This window comes from Mesoplodon mirus, assembly GCF_964341445.2.
Source record: "Mesoplodon mirus genome assembly, chromosome: 8".
Lineage (NCBI taxonomy): Eukaryota > Metazoa > Chordata > Mammalia > Artiodactyla > Ziphiidae > Mesoplodon > Mesoplodon mirus.
The window spans coordinates 43,045,657-43,061,248 of record NC_138984.1 but is presented as its reverse complement, the minus strand read 5'-3'; the positions used below and the strand labels follow the sequence as shown (position 1 = coordinate 43,061,248).

General features: G+C 38.5%; 1 protein-coding gene across 1 annotated transcript in view; it reads right to left on the bottom strand.

Annotated features, from left to right (window-relative positions):
* Window positions 1–15,303, bottom strand: part of TMEFF2 (transmembrane protein with EGF like and two follistatin like domains 2) — a 255,358-nt gene extending 240,055 nt beyond the window's left edge. The window contains exons 1-3 of the mRNA XM_082631231.1: window positions 14,736–15,303; window positions 12,248–12,357; window positions 4,346–4,475 (exon numbers count right to left, since the gene is read on the bottom strand). Of these exons, the coding sequence (XP_082487357.1) occupies window positions 4,346–4,475; window positions 12,248–12,357; window positions 14,736–14,907 (412 nt within the window). The 5' untranslated portion in view covers window positions 14,908–15,303. The remainder of the gene's footprint in view (window positions 1–4,345; window positions 4,476–12,247; window positions 12,358–14,735) is intronic.
* Window positions 15,304–15,592: the final 289 nt, after the last annotated feature.

Genomic DNA, 15,592 nt, shown 5'->3' with positions numbered 1-15,592 from the left:
ATACCCTAGGTGATGCTGGCAGAAAAGACAATAACCTCCCTCTGCCTTTCTCTTTCTCCATATCTCTCCCCTCCCTCCCACATAATTACAACTCCTGAAAGTTGTCAATTTCTGAGAACTCATTTCCCAGAAACACTCAATTTCCTAGTTTAGAGTCAAGACCATGGAGTTTCCATTTGCTTCCACCTGTTAAGTGGAGACATCATCTTCCTTCTGTCTCCCCACTTCCTTCCATTCTAAATACATTTGGCTATGTATTTGTAATGTTAATACTGGGAAATAAGACTAACACTAGTATTCTTTGTCTGATATGTCCTCAGTTTACGTTGAAATCTCAACCAGGGTTCAAGACCTATATCAAATGCCACTTCTACGAATTAGTGTTTGCTGTTTTAGACCAATTAAAATAAACTACTACTTCTACTTGTTTGCCTCCATGACACTTTATTGAGAGGCACTCATAGACAGAGGCATGATGTATGAAAATCTACAGAAGGCTGACACAGGGAAGAATGGATGCCTCCCCAGTAGTTTTCTTTGTCATTATGTTAGACATTAGCACTGTCATGAAGGAGCAGTAGTTTGAATTGTCAGCCTTGGTGGAGACTCAGACTAACTAAATTCACAAGGTTTAACCCTTTATTAAATCAGAACATCAAGTCATTAACTGCTTACATGACTAAGGAGCAAGTCACTGGGCCAGGCTATCCTTTCCTTAAAGGCAAGCTAATTGGTAAAACAATTTATAATAAAAACCCTTCTTAGTAAATGTAGACTCAAATAAGGATTCTAATCATATGATTTGATTGTTTTAAGGTAACAGATACAGAAAGGCTGATACATTCATCTCTATAATAGGAAAATAGTCCTGTCAACTGAACTGAGTCCTAAGTCACAGCACAATCACTTTGGACAGGACAGTGCTTGAATGGTCAACATTTGTCAAGTCTCCTTTTTGTATCTTTTCACAGCTAGAATTTTAACTGACTTTATTTGAATTAATTTGAAAGCTTAAGCCAGTATTACTTATAAAATCATAAGAGGCTAATAACAGGTTGTACTATTTCAGCATTAATACATTCTACCTGTCTTTTAGTTGAATGTGTATAGTTTCTTATTCCTTTCCCACTAAGTGTAAACGTCTTTAAATCAAGAACCATGTCTTGTTTAGCTCTCTATACTTCCACACACATAAGAGAAAATGCATAAAATCTTAAGTATTCAAAGCTCCAAACATACTCATTGGATAACATAAGGAACGTTATTCAACCTTCCTAAGCTTATTGGTCCTCTAGTCAATGGGTATAGTAATGTCTATCTCACTGGACTATTTTGAGGATAACTGCACAACAGCACATTTTAAATGCTTATCACTGTCTAGAACATAATAATTAAAATTTTGAGTGAACATCTTGCCTATTCATCTATACGTTTTCTGCTAAGTACATATGGCTGGAGAAAATCAAGAAAAATGGCAGTAGTATTTTGGCTTGTATTCCCCATGTATGTTTCTAAAAATTCAAGGACGATGATCCTTAAGACAATTTGTGTTTGATTTGACCCAAATTAAGTAGTTAGTGAAGAAAGGAGGAATAGGCTGAAAAAAAAATGGTCACTTAAGTCCATGACATCATTATAAAATAGTGATGGGAAGCTTTAAGGGTTTCTTCACTATAAAATGAATCATCTTTGCAAACCAGAGACAAGTAGCCTACTAAAGCCTTATTAGTGAGACAGAAACACCTAAGAAAAGAAGTCATGCTGCTGCACCTGAATCTGGGCTCCTAGTCAATACATTTCTTATAAGGCAAAAAAAAAGTGAAATTGACAGTGAGGCTATTAAGCAGACTGCCCAATAGGAAACCATTTTCCAGATAAAAAATGATTTGTAAGTTCAATGAAATGTAATAAATATAAAGTTATATCTTCTACTGCCTTTTATTCCTAGAGATCACAACTTGCCAGCTCCATTCAGTGTCAAATAGTAAAAAAAAAAAAGGAGGGCTTCCCTGGTGGCACAGTGGTTGAGAGTCCGCCTGCTGGTGCAGGGGACACGGGTTCGTGCCCCAGTCCGGGAAGATCCCACATGCCGCGGAGTGGCTGGGCCCGTGAGCCATGGCCGCTGAGCCTGCATGTCCGGAGCCTGTGCTCCGCAACGGGAGAGGCCACAACAGTGAGAGGCCCGCGTACCACAAAAAAAAAAAAAAAGGAAAATCTATGAAGAAAAGAATGAGAACCTCTTTTAGATCAAAAGTCAGAACTCCAATTTATTTACAGTCAGACCTGGTTAATCAAAATTACTTTGGTCCCGCCATCATTATTCAGATCAAAACACTTTTAGATTTACAAGTCAATGGAGGATGCATTCAGCAAGACCAACTTACTAATTAAATCCTGCAAAAATCTAAGTCTGTGAATAAGCTAGGGATGGATTACTCAGTTGTGATTAAATTTTCTACTTAGTCAAGTGTTTATTTTCATAGTACAACTAACACATTAGGGACTAGAATGGAAAGACTGAATGAATCAGAAGAATGTGACTGCATGTGCTGACAAGAACTTGGAGGTTGGAAAGTAAGAAAGAGAGATTTTGCTACCATTGTTAGCCAACCCATAACTTCATGGCTGCTTATTGTGACTACTGCCCACTGATCCTCATTGGCTATTGTCAGAGACACACAGATACCCTATGTGATCTTGAATAAGCAAATCCATTCCTCAGTCCTCTCTAGTATTTGCCTACATCACTCCTGGTCCAATAACTCTCACATGTTGCTCTTACTTCCATGCATTACTTCTCACTCATAGATTGAATGGCAATGATCTGTTGGCTGTAGCAAATAAGCAAGTGGTGCACCAATCCGACTTGCTTCCCAATCACCTTTTCAGGAAGGACATCCACATTGTGAGGCAAAGAATCAAATAGGAGAAAAGACTTAAAAACCAAAACCCAAACGAAAAAGCCTACATCATTGTTCATGAGGAATGATACCTTCCTTTCTCTTCTGCTAATTCTTAGAAACTTCGGTAGTCACCAGTACAACCTGGAACATTGTCAACTGCTAACAATCAATAGGCCTAAGATAATCTTTTAAAGCAGCAGTCTCCAACCTTTTCGGCACCAGGAACTGGTTTTGTGGAAGACAATTTTTCCACGGATGGGGGTGGGGGGGATGTTCAGGCGGTAATGCGAGTGATGGGGAGCAACGGGAAGCAGCAGATGAAGCTTCACTGGCTCGCCCTGGTCTGTGGCCCAGGGGCTGGGGACCCCTGTTTTAAAGAATATGATACTTTCTCTTGCTCATTTACCACCCTGCCCCAGCCATCATACACATAATTTAAAATATAATTCCCTAGAATAGAAATACCTGTTATCTGAGAGAGACTTTCAATAGAATAGACTTTTCTTGACTCTATTCTATATTTCCATTTTTGAAGAAAGTCCTTATATCATTATTATTTTTCTTGAATATGCTTATGCCATCCAATTCTTCAAAAAGATGTTTATTTGCCATTAAGAACAACTATCAAGGGACACTAAAGTTTCTTTAATATATGTGATTTTAGTGTTTCAAGCCTAACCTGAAAACTCAGCTTCATTTTACAGCATGGCTTTATCAAGTTGGGCTGTATTCCTTTTTTTTTTCCTTCCTGTAATGCTATTCAGCTCTAATAACCATTGTACTCAAAAGGAAAACCTGAAAAACCAAAGAGCCTATGAAGTCACTCTTCTTCCTTACTTTCTTTAGAGCATTCTTGGTACAATATAACTAAAAAGCTTTGTGGGAGCCCAGGCTGACTGTGTCAGAAAGGACAGATGTCATTAGAAGTCATGTCTATCACCAATACATTCTTCAATATAATCAGCTCACTGTTAAGAGGAGCATTTTGTAGGGTTGCTAAGGTTAGACACATCTTAACTTCCAAATCCAAATCTGCAAACTGCCTTCCACCAGACAATCCTATTGTTACAAACAAACAATCAAACTTTTTTCATGCATAGATAAGTTTCTTATGTTTGGAAGCTGAGCAGTCAATCTAGATTTCTAATTATGTTATTCAGCTGTCTGTACTTCATTAAATAACATACATATTAAAATCTACCAATGTCCTTATGGTACATTTATCTTTCTTCCAGAAGTGACTTGAAATGTAAAAAGACATATAATAAGAATAATGCATACTTTGTACGAAAGAATAAGAGGCTTGTCTAGCTAATAATATATAGTCTGGATTATTTGTTTGGATAACAATAAACAGGACATAACGTGAAAAGCAAGACATGGTTTTTGGATTCAGAATCCATTCCGAAGGTTTTTGGGAATCTTCAGGATCACATACATACCTGTGGCACATGATCCTTCAGACACCACCAGTATCTCACTCTGCTGTTTGCATGCAGCCTGCCGCAGGTAACACTCATTCTGGTAGCTCTCCCCATTGGAGCCACACACAGGCACATAGTCACTGTTGCACTGGGGAGCACACAGATGTAAGCCTATGGTTAGTACTGGAGTCTGCATGCCTCTGACATCTTGAACAGAAATCATCATTTACAAAAGAAAGCACTTGTCTTCATTTTCAGTGATCCCCCTTGTATCCAGCAAGTCTTTGACCTTGTAAGGACACCATTCAAAGATACACAAAAGCAATGTCAAATCATCTGATTCAGATAGGGGGAAAAAGAGCTTCTAAACTGATCAGGCAATTCCAACAAAGTGATAGGACAAGCAATAATAAAAAGATATAACAACAAATGCATCAATATTATTTATTTTTTTTCAGATATGTGGCCCATATGGTTTGGTGGAAAACAATCAGAACATGTTACAATATTCAAGCTATTCAGAAATAGTGTCTATCTGTGTTTGGAGCAGAAGTATATAGGTGAAATGCCAAAGAATTCAGTTACTCCTTAGTATGTTTTTCCTCTGTTGAATTTGAATCTTTACAAATTTCTAAATGTTTGGATAAGACATTTGAATTACTAATTAATTTTTCATATATTTTTAGACCATTGGATATTGATGTAGACACAGTGTAGAAAGAAACAACAGACCATGGAATACAGAAAAAAAAATCAACAACTATTGAACCATATGTAAACTTGATTGACTATTCAAAAGTATGACTTAACCTATATTTCATAAAACAAAAAGTTCATTTTTAAACAACCTCATTACAAAAGTCTACACATTTTACAATGGAAATTAAGCAACCTACAGGGTATACTCATGATAATGTGATCACACTCTAAGGCATTAGAGATACTTGGCTGTGTTCTATACCTGCTAATTACACCACTGATGTGATTATCTACTGATGTGCTACATTGTTTAATTATAACAAATGTAATGATCAAGACGATTATTTATAAATACTCACCCATGCCAGAAACTAAGTAAAACAAATCATACATATACATGTATGTGAAAACACTTTTCTGTTTTCTACTTCTTATTAAAATATTTGGATTTTTGATGTGCTAATTCATAACACATATAAAATAAACCAATAATTTAGTGAGCTGGCTAGTGTTTTAATATATATGATAATAAACCTAAAACTCTATCAAAAGTTAAATTCAACTCAAGGATTTATGCAAAAAAGCAAATTCTCAATATGGTTATAATCTGATGATAAAAACCTGAGATTCATTTTCTTACTCTATTTCCTTACAATATCTGTACTTCCTTACCAATCAACCATTTAGCTCTTGTTCATTGCCTTTTTGTAATAGCTTAACCATCCTAACCATTTTTTAAATGGTATAAGACAATGTTCTCTGAAATGACAGTTTTTTGAATCTGACTTTACAGCTATTATTGAAAAACTTAAATATAATTTTTAACTAATAGTTATGTACTATTCTCCTAACAGTAAATTCAAATTGTATGACACTCATAATCACCATAATTGCTAACAAGATAATTTAGATACGAAATCATATCTATTTAGAAATTATTTAAATGATTAAAATGATTGAAATATTTTAAATATGACATTTTTAAAATCTTTATTTCTACAATTTCTAATCTAGACATTCCGGAAGGTTCTGTTTAATAATTCCTTTCCACAGTTACACTATATGGCTACCAGACTCAGTCTATTTACATTATTATATTTTAAAAACTATTTTGATAGGAACTTTTCACTCTTGAGGATCTTTAATTCAGTAGGCAATTCACTTCTGACCAGGTGATACCTGTGTAAGGACTGTCTTCCACAAGCTTTCCAAATATATATATACCTGAAAACTGACCTACCATAAAACTGAACATCTTTATCACTACTGAAAAAAAAAAAAAGGCAATAAGAAAATGTTAGTAAAGAGTTGAGTTTTCCAGTAAGCAATACTGAAGAGACACCAAATAAATGGGGGTGGTGCTCATGTCAGAACCATGGCCAGGGAGGCAGGTGGATGGACAGGTGCTTGATAAATGGGCTGTGTTCAGTATCAGGGACAGGAGAATGTAGGGAGGATTTATGAGGACCCACTAGGGACAAGAAAGAAGTGACCAGCTGGTAACATATTATAGTCGGTAGACTTGCTGACCTTTTCAGTAGGTGGATGAGAGTCATAATTAGTGTGAACGGCTGGGCTAGTTAGCTTCTCATGCTTGGTTCCTAGCTTCTTGTCCCAGGTTACCTTTTAATCTCCATCTCCAGCCCTGGTTACAATACTTTGTGTGTAGATTACTTGGGCCCATGTTTTCTTCTCTCTAATACCTAGAATTTCTGTATTTATCCTTCTCATCTACTTCTGTAGATTATTCAGATGTAGTCAGAAGATGAGGAGTGAGGGGTGGGAAGTATTTATTATCTCTGTCAAGTGCTAGTACACAATGCTGATATGCATCTTAAAATATCGAATAAACTGATAAAGTGCTCATATGCCACTTCTGAAGGATGTAGTAAGCCAAATGTGAACAGTGCTAAAAACAGAGCTGCCAAGTTCTATGCACAAGCCAAAAGGAAGATTTGTATGGAGTTGAAAAGAGCTTAACTGTAGATAATCAGCACGATGTTTTTGGCCCTTACTACCATGACTTGCACTCATTAAAATGAATAACACATGGAGAAAGCATACTCTAAATCATTAAGGCTCAGGAGTGGAAGTCTGGTCCCAGGTTCTCCCATTTCTCTCACTGCCTTAGTGTAGGACCTTGTGTATATCACTCAAAAATGAAATATTTAACAAGTTTATAGCTTAGTTCCCCCATTCGAAATGGTTAACTGAGGCATTTGGGAGGATTAAGAGTCATGTTTCAAAATGCTTTGGAATACTCATTTATAAAAAGAAATGTAAATTATGTGCCTTTCATGATATATATTTTAACTAGCAGAGTTACCATCTAACATCGACACTGAAGCATGTGTGTCTAAAATTAGAAAAATAAAGGAACACAGGCTAACCCTAAGTACAAAAAAATAAGCTAACTACTACATTAAAATACGCCAAATTATTGGAAATAATTTTCAGTGATAATCATGAATACTGCTTAGTTTCAGAGGAAGGGACAGATTCAGATGTTAGGTGACTTGCTAAAGGCCACATAGTTGGCTGGTAGAGAAAAAACAAGACTCAGGGCCAGATGGTTAAGCTCATAAATGTATGTGTTGTCCAAACTTCCTCTCAGGGGAAAAGTGATTCTGCTTCCTTCAGATGTTTTAAATCTCTTAAGTTTATTTTCCAAATATGTGTTTTTTTCAGTGAATGATTTTGTTCCAAAATGTCCACATTGCTTAAGAAAGCAGCAACATGTCACACCCGTGGATTCAATGCATGTATGGAATTTGTTTTGCTACAAATGAACAAAAAATTTATGTGAGAAAATTTTCATACGATGAAATGTTTGGTTAATAAGAATTTCTTTTAACTGAGATTTCAGCAGCTAGAAGCTATGTATAACTTACATTTTATATATTGTCGGCACCTTCCCTAGAGTCTGGCATATAGAAGGCGCTCCACAGATGTTAAGTGAATTCTGTTATATTCCTGGTTGTCAAAGGCTTAGGAGTAATGGCTTAGGATATGGCATGTTTCTCTTCCAAAAAAAAAGCGATAAAAAACCCGCATATGTCCCAGGCCTTTGATCATTCCATAGGTAACTTTTACTTCTCTGTGACTATATTTTTTCATATGGAAAATTTTTAATGATTTTAAGTGAGTGGGCAGGCCTGTGACTATGGTGAAAGTGACTCTGTGTGACTTCTGAGGCTAGGTCGTTAAAGGATACAGCCTCTACCTGGCTCTTTCTCACTCTCTGGATGCTTGCCATTGAAACCCAGCCACTGTGCTAAGAGGAAGCCCAAACTAGTCCAAATGGAGAGATCCACATGGAGAAGGACCAAGGTCCCCAGCTGACAGTCCAGTATATGAGTGAGAGTCCTGAGAAGAGTACAGAAACAAGTCTTTGAGTTCCCTCCCCAGCTCAGCTGACGCCAAGGGGAGCAGAGATGAGCTGATTCCATTAAGCCCTGTCCAACTGCAGATTCATGAGCAAAATAAATGTTTGTTGTTTTGAGCCACTAAGTTCTGGGCAATTTGTTATACAGTCCTAGTTACTGGAACAATTGCAGATCTAAAGCGTGGCTTATTAAATGAAAATATTTCACATTTGAATTAAATGATACCTAAAAAACATAAGGCTTCATCATATTTTTAAATTATAAAGTGATCATTGATCATTACATACTAATTGATATGACCAGTGCTATCTATTAATAGCTGCATATGTGTCTTCTTTTCTTCCCCCCTTCCTTCTTTTATCCATCCAGCCATCCATTCATCCATCCGTCCGTCCATCCAGCCATCCATTCATCCATCCACTGTCCCTAAATTTTCAAACCACAACTGATTTACTAGAATGACCAGGATATCATTTGGTATATAGAGAGGAAGGTAGGATGCATGAGGTTGCAGGCCATTTCTGGAACTCATATCATCATCCAAGAATTAGTTGTACTACTTTTGATATCAAGAGTTGTCTACAATAAACTGGTACTTTTGTTATTGTTATAATGTTTTTATTTGCATGTATAATGTCCTAGAAAAAATTAGATTGGTGTCAAAGGACCTAGATTCTGGCTTTAGGATCACCACTTAATGGTAAGTTATTTATATTTATGGGTCTTAATTTCCTTATCTGTAAAAGGAGGAGAAAATAATTATCTCACTCAATTGTGAGAAATAAATGAGATAACATGTTTGAAGGGTAGAATAGCTTATCATAAATCATCTAAGAGAAGTGAAGATAAATATATGTTCACCTTAATGCTCCAATTGTAATCCAAACTGAAAAACATAGATTATACACTCATATACCCACTTCTCTTTGAAATTTATCTCTCAGCCAGAAAGACCACATTTGGCACCCATTTTGAATAGAAGAATTTGGACTTGTTTCTGAAAGCAGGAGAAACAGAGTAGATGACCTAAGCTAGTTTAGAACAGTATATAGAAAAATAGATTTTTCAGGACATCTGTCTTTTCATCAGACTGGGAAAAAAAGAATTCTCAAATTCATTTGAAAATACTGGAAAGTACCGAGTCAAGATACTCTTAGCTTAAAATACCTATTATTCTTTCACAACTTGTGATCTTGAACTTAATTCTGCCACTCTCTATTCCTGGTATATACAGAGTCTAAATTTTCCACTAGGGAAATGTTTATTTTCTTCTGACAACTTTGCAACACACAAACTAATAGCAGCAGTAATCTAATAGTAAATTTAAAATGCTATAGGCATTAGGAAAAAGGAAATTTACATTTTAGTTTCTTATTCAAACTCGCATTCACTCCCCTCGCCCCCCGCAATCTATACCACTCAACGATTATTTAAATTAATGACAAATGTAACTGGCTGACCGAATGAGTGAAAAACATAAATATCTTTGTTGATAAAAGTTATACCAAAACCCTCTGTGCAACCTGAAAACTGAACACAATTTCTTTAATAAGAAAATTATAAATTTTCTTTTAGTAGCATTCATCCATTTAGAATTTTGTGAACTCTTCATTTTTTTTCTCTTGGCGAATCTTGTTATAATTATGGCTTTCCATTTGAGGAGCATTCTTCTTGGTTCATTTTATACTGTATATGAATTCACTTCTTATGTCTACTCTTGGTTATGAAAATAAGAAAAAATTTTGGGAATTACAAACTGAAAAGGGAAAAATCCACAAAATCCTGTGGGCCTTTAACTAATGATTTATCCAACTATATTTTCCCCTTAGTTAATGTTTGTATGAAGTATGACTTGCAGAGTTCCTATGCTCCATCTCTCTCAAGTAGTTCACTGAAAGAACATAATTACGTTGTTCAGTATGGCTAGAGACCTTAGAAATTGGTGTTGCATGAATATTAAATATGCATTAATGTTTCCAACACTATCGTATGGTCTAATGACTGTAACCTGGGCACAGCAATACTTACCCACCAGGTGGTGGTGCACTTTACAAATATCAGCTGTTTATTACTTTTCTTAGGAAGAAAAAAATGTCCAAGAAGTTTCTAGCTTATCTATAAGCCATTCAAAACCATATTTAAATGTGAATTCCCTTCTTTCTCTCACTGGGAGGTTGAACTTAACCTAAAATATTTAAATTTCATCAACAATTCTAAATATTACATACAGTTGGCCCTCCAAATCTGGGGGTTCCAAATCCACAGATTCAACCAACTTCAGATAGAAAATATTCGAGAAAAAAAAATTCCAGAGAATTCCAAAAAGCAAAACTTGAATTTGCCACTTACATAGCATTTACATTGTATTTACAATGCTTACATTGCATATACATTGTATTATAAGTAATCTAGAGATGACAAAGTGTACAGGAGGATGTGCATAGGTTATATATAAATTCTACATAATTTTATATAAGGGACTTGAGCATCCTTGGATTTTGGTATTTGTGGTGGTCCTGAAACCAATCCCCGTGGATACTGAGAGACAATTGTACTATAACAAATTTTAGACCTGAATTTGAGCTCTAATATTTTATTTATTTTATAGCCTTTTTAATTTTTTTTTAAAGTTTTGCTTACAATCTTGGAAAATTTTTCCCTTATCCCCGGTATATACTTTCATTAATGGGAATATTTTCTAGTTGAACCGTTTGTTAGATTTGATGTGTATTTTAAAAAGTAATTCAACAACACTCAAAGGTGAACATAAGGGCCTCCCTGGTGGCGCAGTGGTTGAGAGTCCGCCTGCCGATGCAGGGGATACGGGTTCGTGCCCCGGTCTGGGAGGATCCCATATGCCGCGGAGCGGCTGGGCCCGTGAGCCATGGCCGCTGGGCCTGCGCATCCGGAGCCTGTGCTCCGCAACGGGAGAGGCCACAACAGTGAGAGGCCCGCATACCGCAAAAAGAAAAAAAAAAAAAAAAAAAAAAAGGTGAACATAAGATATCAGTACAGCATCTCTAATACTTGAATTATAAAAACATATTGAGAGAAAAAAAGGCTTATACTTCACATGGTAGAAAGCATTTGTTAGATGTTGACTATAATAATGATATTGAGTTCTATCTTTAATAAATACTAATAACCTAGTTTTGACAATACCACAACTGCAATCGCTCTCTCTTTTAATTTTTATTTATTTTTTTAACATGAGACAAAAGAACATCTTCCTCATGTTTATGAAATAACTTTTGTCTATTTGCACTCTTTCGGATTCCTGGGAGATTCATTTGTAATTGAATATGGTATCTATGAAAAGTTGACAAATATTAATAAGTGTGATTTCCAAACTAGCACAGTAGTTTTAAAGTCACATTGATAAGGAGTTCATTTCAAAACTTAACCAGATTGCCAGGATAATAAAACCCAAGACCATTAAAACAGAGAAATATGACCGAAAGAAGATAGCCCCAATCAAAAAACAAAAGTATAAATCCACACTTCTAATCCAGCAATGATTTTGACTATTATCTCCAGCAGTTGACTTATAGCATGCATGTTAGAAGGGGCACAGAAACATAATTTTCCTTTGACACACCAAAAGAACAACCTGAAGCTTTCTACCTCCAGTGGCATTTATAACTGTGGCACATACATTTCTCCAAAAAGCTGTGCCTTTTTGACATCAGTTGGCTCTCTTGCCATACTTTTGTTTGGTGCCAGCTTTCCTCTTAGCTTGCATAGATATAAATTGCCAAGTGATGGGCTGTAAAAGAAGATCTCTGCTTTGTCGTCTCATTAATGAATTAGAAGATGCAAATACCAGACTTCTTACCTTGAACTGACAGACGCATGTCACAGTGTCTCCAATTCTTAAACATTCCCCATCAAATTTACAGGTGTTGGTGTCACAGAGGAAGAGATCATTTTCTCTGTCATCATAACCTCAAATTTAAAGAGAATACGCCAGTCATTAAATGTTATAGACTTGAACAAAAAAAGAAATATCTTGAAGCTTTAAAAGAACTGCCCTAAATTTTAATTCCAACAACCACAGCTGTACTGCAAGGTCATTCTTTACTGACAATCTAAAAAAATTCTAGTTAAGTGATTAATGTTAGTTTCTTTTTTTCACTATTCTTTTCTAGTCAATTGTCTTTTAATATGCTTTTTTGATAATGCTCTTTTATTTTAGCTTGGGTTAATACTGGCAGTGGTGGATGAATATTTAACACTTGCTTCTTAGCTTCCTTATTATTTTCTCATTAAGTAGACTATAGTTTATGACCCCCAAACTTCACATTTTAGAAAAGAGCTGGTGATGGTCTCAGAATGCCTTTTACCATTTCTTCATCTTTAATCATTCTTTTGCTTTAAGGTCTGCAACAACCCCTTATTTGGAATTTTTCCAGACAAAGAGAAAACAAAGCCCCAATAATAAAGATAAACAGGCACAGTGTTTTCTCTGATGGTCTGTCTGGCTCAAATGAAGATTGATCACCTCCAAGTTAACAGGGGTAAAAGGGGGTGCCAGATTCTTGACAATCTGCCTGGAAAACCAGTTTATTTTCTTTAGTTTCTGCAGATCCTTATAAGATATCTGGTAATAATGAATTTCTTGATTGTCAACCCCAATTTCATATTTAAATTAATTAGTTCCTAAAACAGTACCATAGTTAGGGATGAAGCAAACTAGTCATGTTGGGCTACAAAGCTATCAACATTCCAAACAATTGATTTTGTAGGTTACTTAATATTCCTATGATAAAGCACCTAAAAAAGAGATTAGGTACCTGCAAAGTGGAACTTAGTCTATCCAAAATAACATATATGCATGCATGAGCCACGAATAAGTTAAAGAAAACATGCTGAGTTTTATAAAAATGCCAAATTTAGAAACTGCCAAAAACAGAACAAGAGCAATATATTGACCCAAATCTACCAGGGTTGCAAATCTCAACTTGTCTTTAAAAAGCACAAACTACAATGATGTATAATAATTTTCCTTGTGGAATTTGCATCAGTAACTACCCAGGACGACATATTCTTTTATCCTGTTAGTTACAGTTGGTCATTCCCTCTTCTCCAAAGTTACACACACTTCAGCTCACACACATCCCCGAAAGCCACTTTATTCAGAGCTAGATTCAACTTCAGTGGAATTATATATACAGAAGATGAAAAATGACATACACACTTGCTAAAACTAGAACAGACCAGACCTTGGGGACAATACCCAGGCATGTTAATGCAGTTTAAAATGCCAGTGAAATCACACCACAATCCCGCCGGTAGACTATGGGTTGTCATACAGAAATGCGAAGCTACTCGGACGGTGCAGCAACTCCCATCCTCGGGCCCTATTTAATTAGGAGGCTTCAGCACAGCAAAGCTTGCCAAGCTCTCGCGTTCAGACTCGGAAGGGACCCGAGCAAGCAAGAAGAGCGCCTGACGCACTCCAAGGAAGTCTGCCCAAAAATGGAGGAGTCAGCGCCCAGTGGGGTCAGTTCTGCCCTCCGCCCGCCTACGCGTGAGCCTGCCCGGCCTTGGTCATGCACAGCCCGGCCTGGTAGACGGGCGAATGGTTCTCGTCTCAACTTCCTTCGACCATCTAGGAGCTTGGGGAGGGAGGCAAGAGAGAGGCAATTCGGGGATGCAAAAACAACGTCTTTTGCAGCCAACCAGAGAAGGAGGATGTGTATGCATGTTTGTGTGTGTGTGGAGAGAGACAGAGACAGAGAGAGACACAGAGACAGAGAGAGAGACAGAGGGAGAGTAACTGAATCTCTTGAAACACAAGCTCCTTTAGAATTTCTGTGACCTGGTCTTGAATGCCAGACAAGTGCACCCTCATGGCACTTTTGCCAGTAATCAGTGTTTCCCCTGCAGTCATCATTTGATTTATTGCTTTCTCGCTCGTTCTTTCTCATAAACTTATTTCTCTCTCTTTTTTGCTAGACTTTTTTCTTTAGTGACAGAAAAGGTTCTGTTTTAATGTTTCCCCAAGGATTGGTGCTCTTTTCAGTGAATCCACAAAACCATCCCGTTTAATATTTCTTAAAATCTCCGCAGCTCCAGTTTAAGTGCAAGGATGCAAAGGTTCCTACACCTGCACTTCCTGTCCTCCCCAGGACCCCCGCCCCCTTCCTTAGCGGCCTGGAACAGTTCTCTGTGCTCCTCTGGGTGGAGGTCGGTGGTCTCAAGGGTTTGGAGCGGTTGGAGTCGAGGGGCTGGGGAGACGCACTTGGGGAGGTTGGTCTGTACTGGAAACGCGCGTTTCCTCTGAAGGGTTAAGGGGTCGGTGGCTGGGGTTCTGGACTTACCAGAGCAGTTCCAGCCGGTGGGCGTTTGGCAGTCACTTAAGGAGGTAGGGAAAGCTGCGAGCTTCACCGGGCGGGCTACGATAAGTAGCATTACAGGCAGCAGCAGCAGCCAGCAAAAGCCCTCGCAAAGTGTCCAGCTGCTGCACTGCCGCGGGGACTCCCACAGCACCATGACTAGTTCGCGCAACTCTGCAGCAGCAAACGGCTTCCGAAGAACACAAGATCGCGGGGGTCAGGCAGCGGGCTACTGAGCATCCCGCGGACAGCGGCAGCAGAGGCGGCGGCGGCGGCAGTGGCACCTGACGGGGAAGCAGCAGCCAAACCCGCGCATGATCTCCAGAGTTTCAGCAACATCCAGTGACCCGGCTCAGCCCCGGGAGCGAGAGGGTCGTGTACCGAAAAGCCGCACCGGAGACGAGGTAAGCTGCTGCCATAAGCAGAGGGCTCTGGCAAGCCGGGGCAGCAGGAGGGGACCGGAGTCCAGAGGGCAGAGGAGAGGAGCCCAAGGGGGCTGGGTGGAGGGAGAGTCAAAGCGCCCAGCAGCCTAGCTGCCGCCTCTCGCGCTCTGCCGCCCGCATCCCTCTGGCGTTTGGGAAGCAGCAGGTCCTTAGCCCGCCCGGGATCACGTGGGAAGAGGCAGTCGGGCGTTGATTGGCGGAGCCGGTTGCAGGTCCCGGAGGGAGGGGTCGGCGAGGAGGTGCTAGGAGGAGACGACGGCCGACGCCACAGATGGGCTCGCTCACCAGGCGCTGGCCCGAGTGGGGCTAGGCGGGGATGGCTCAAGTGAGAATCGCGGGCTTCAGAGCGGGCGACTCCCACACCTTTAAATACCACCTGTCCTTTCACTCTCCGCCGCA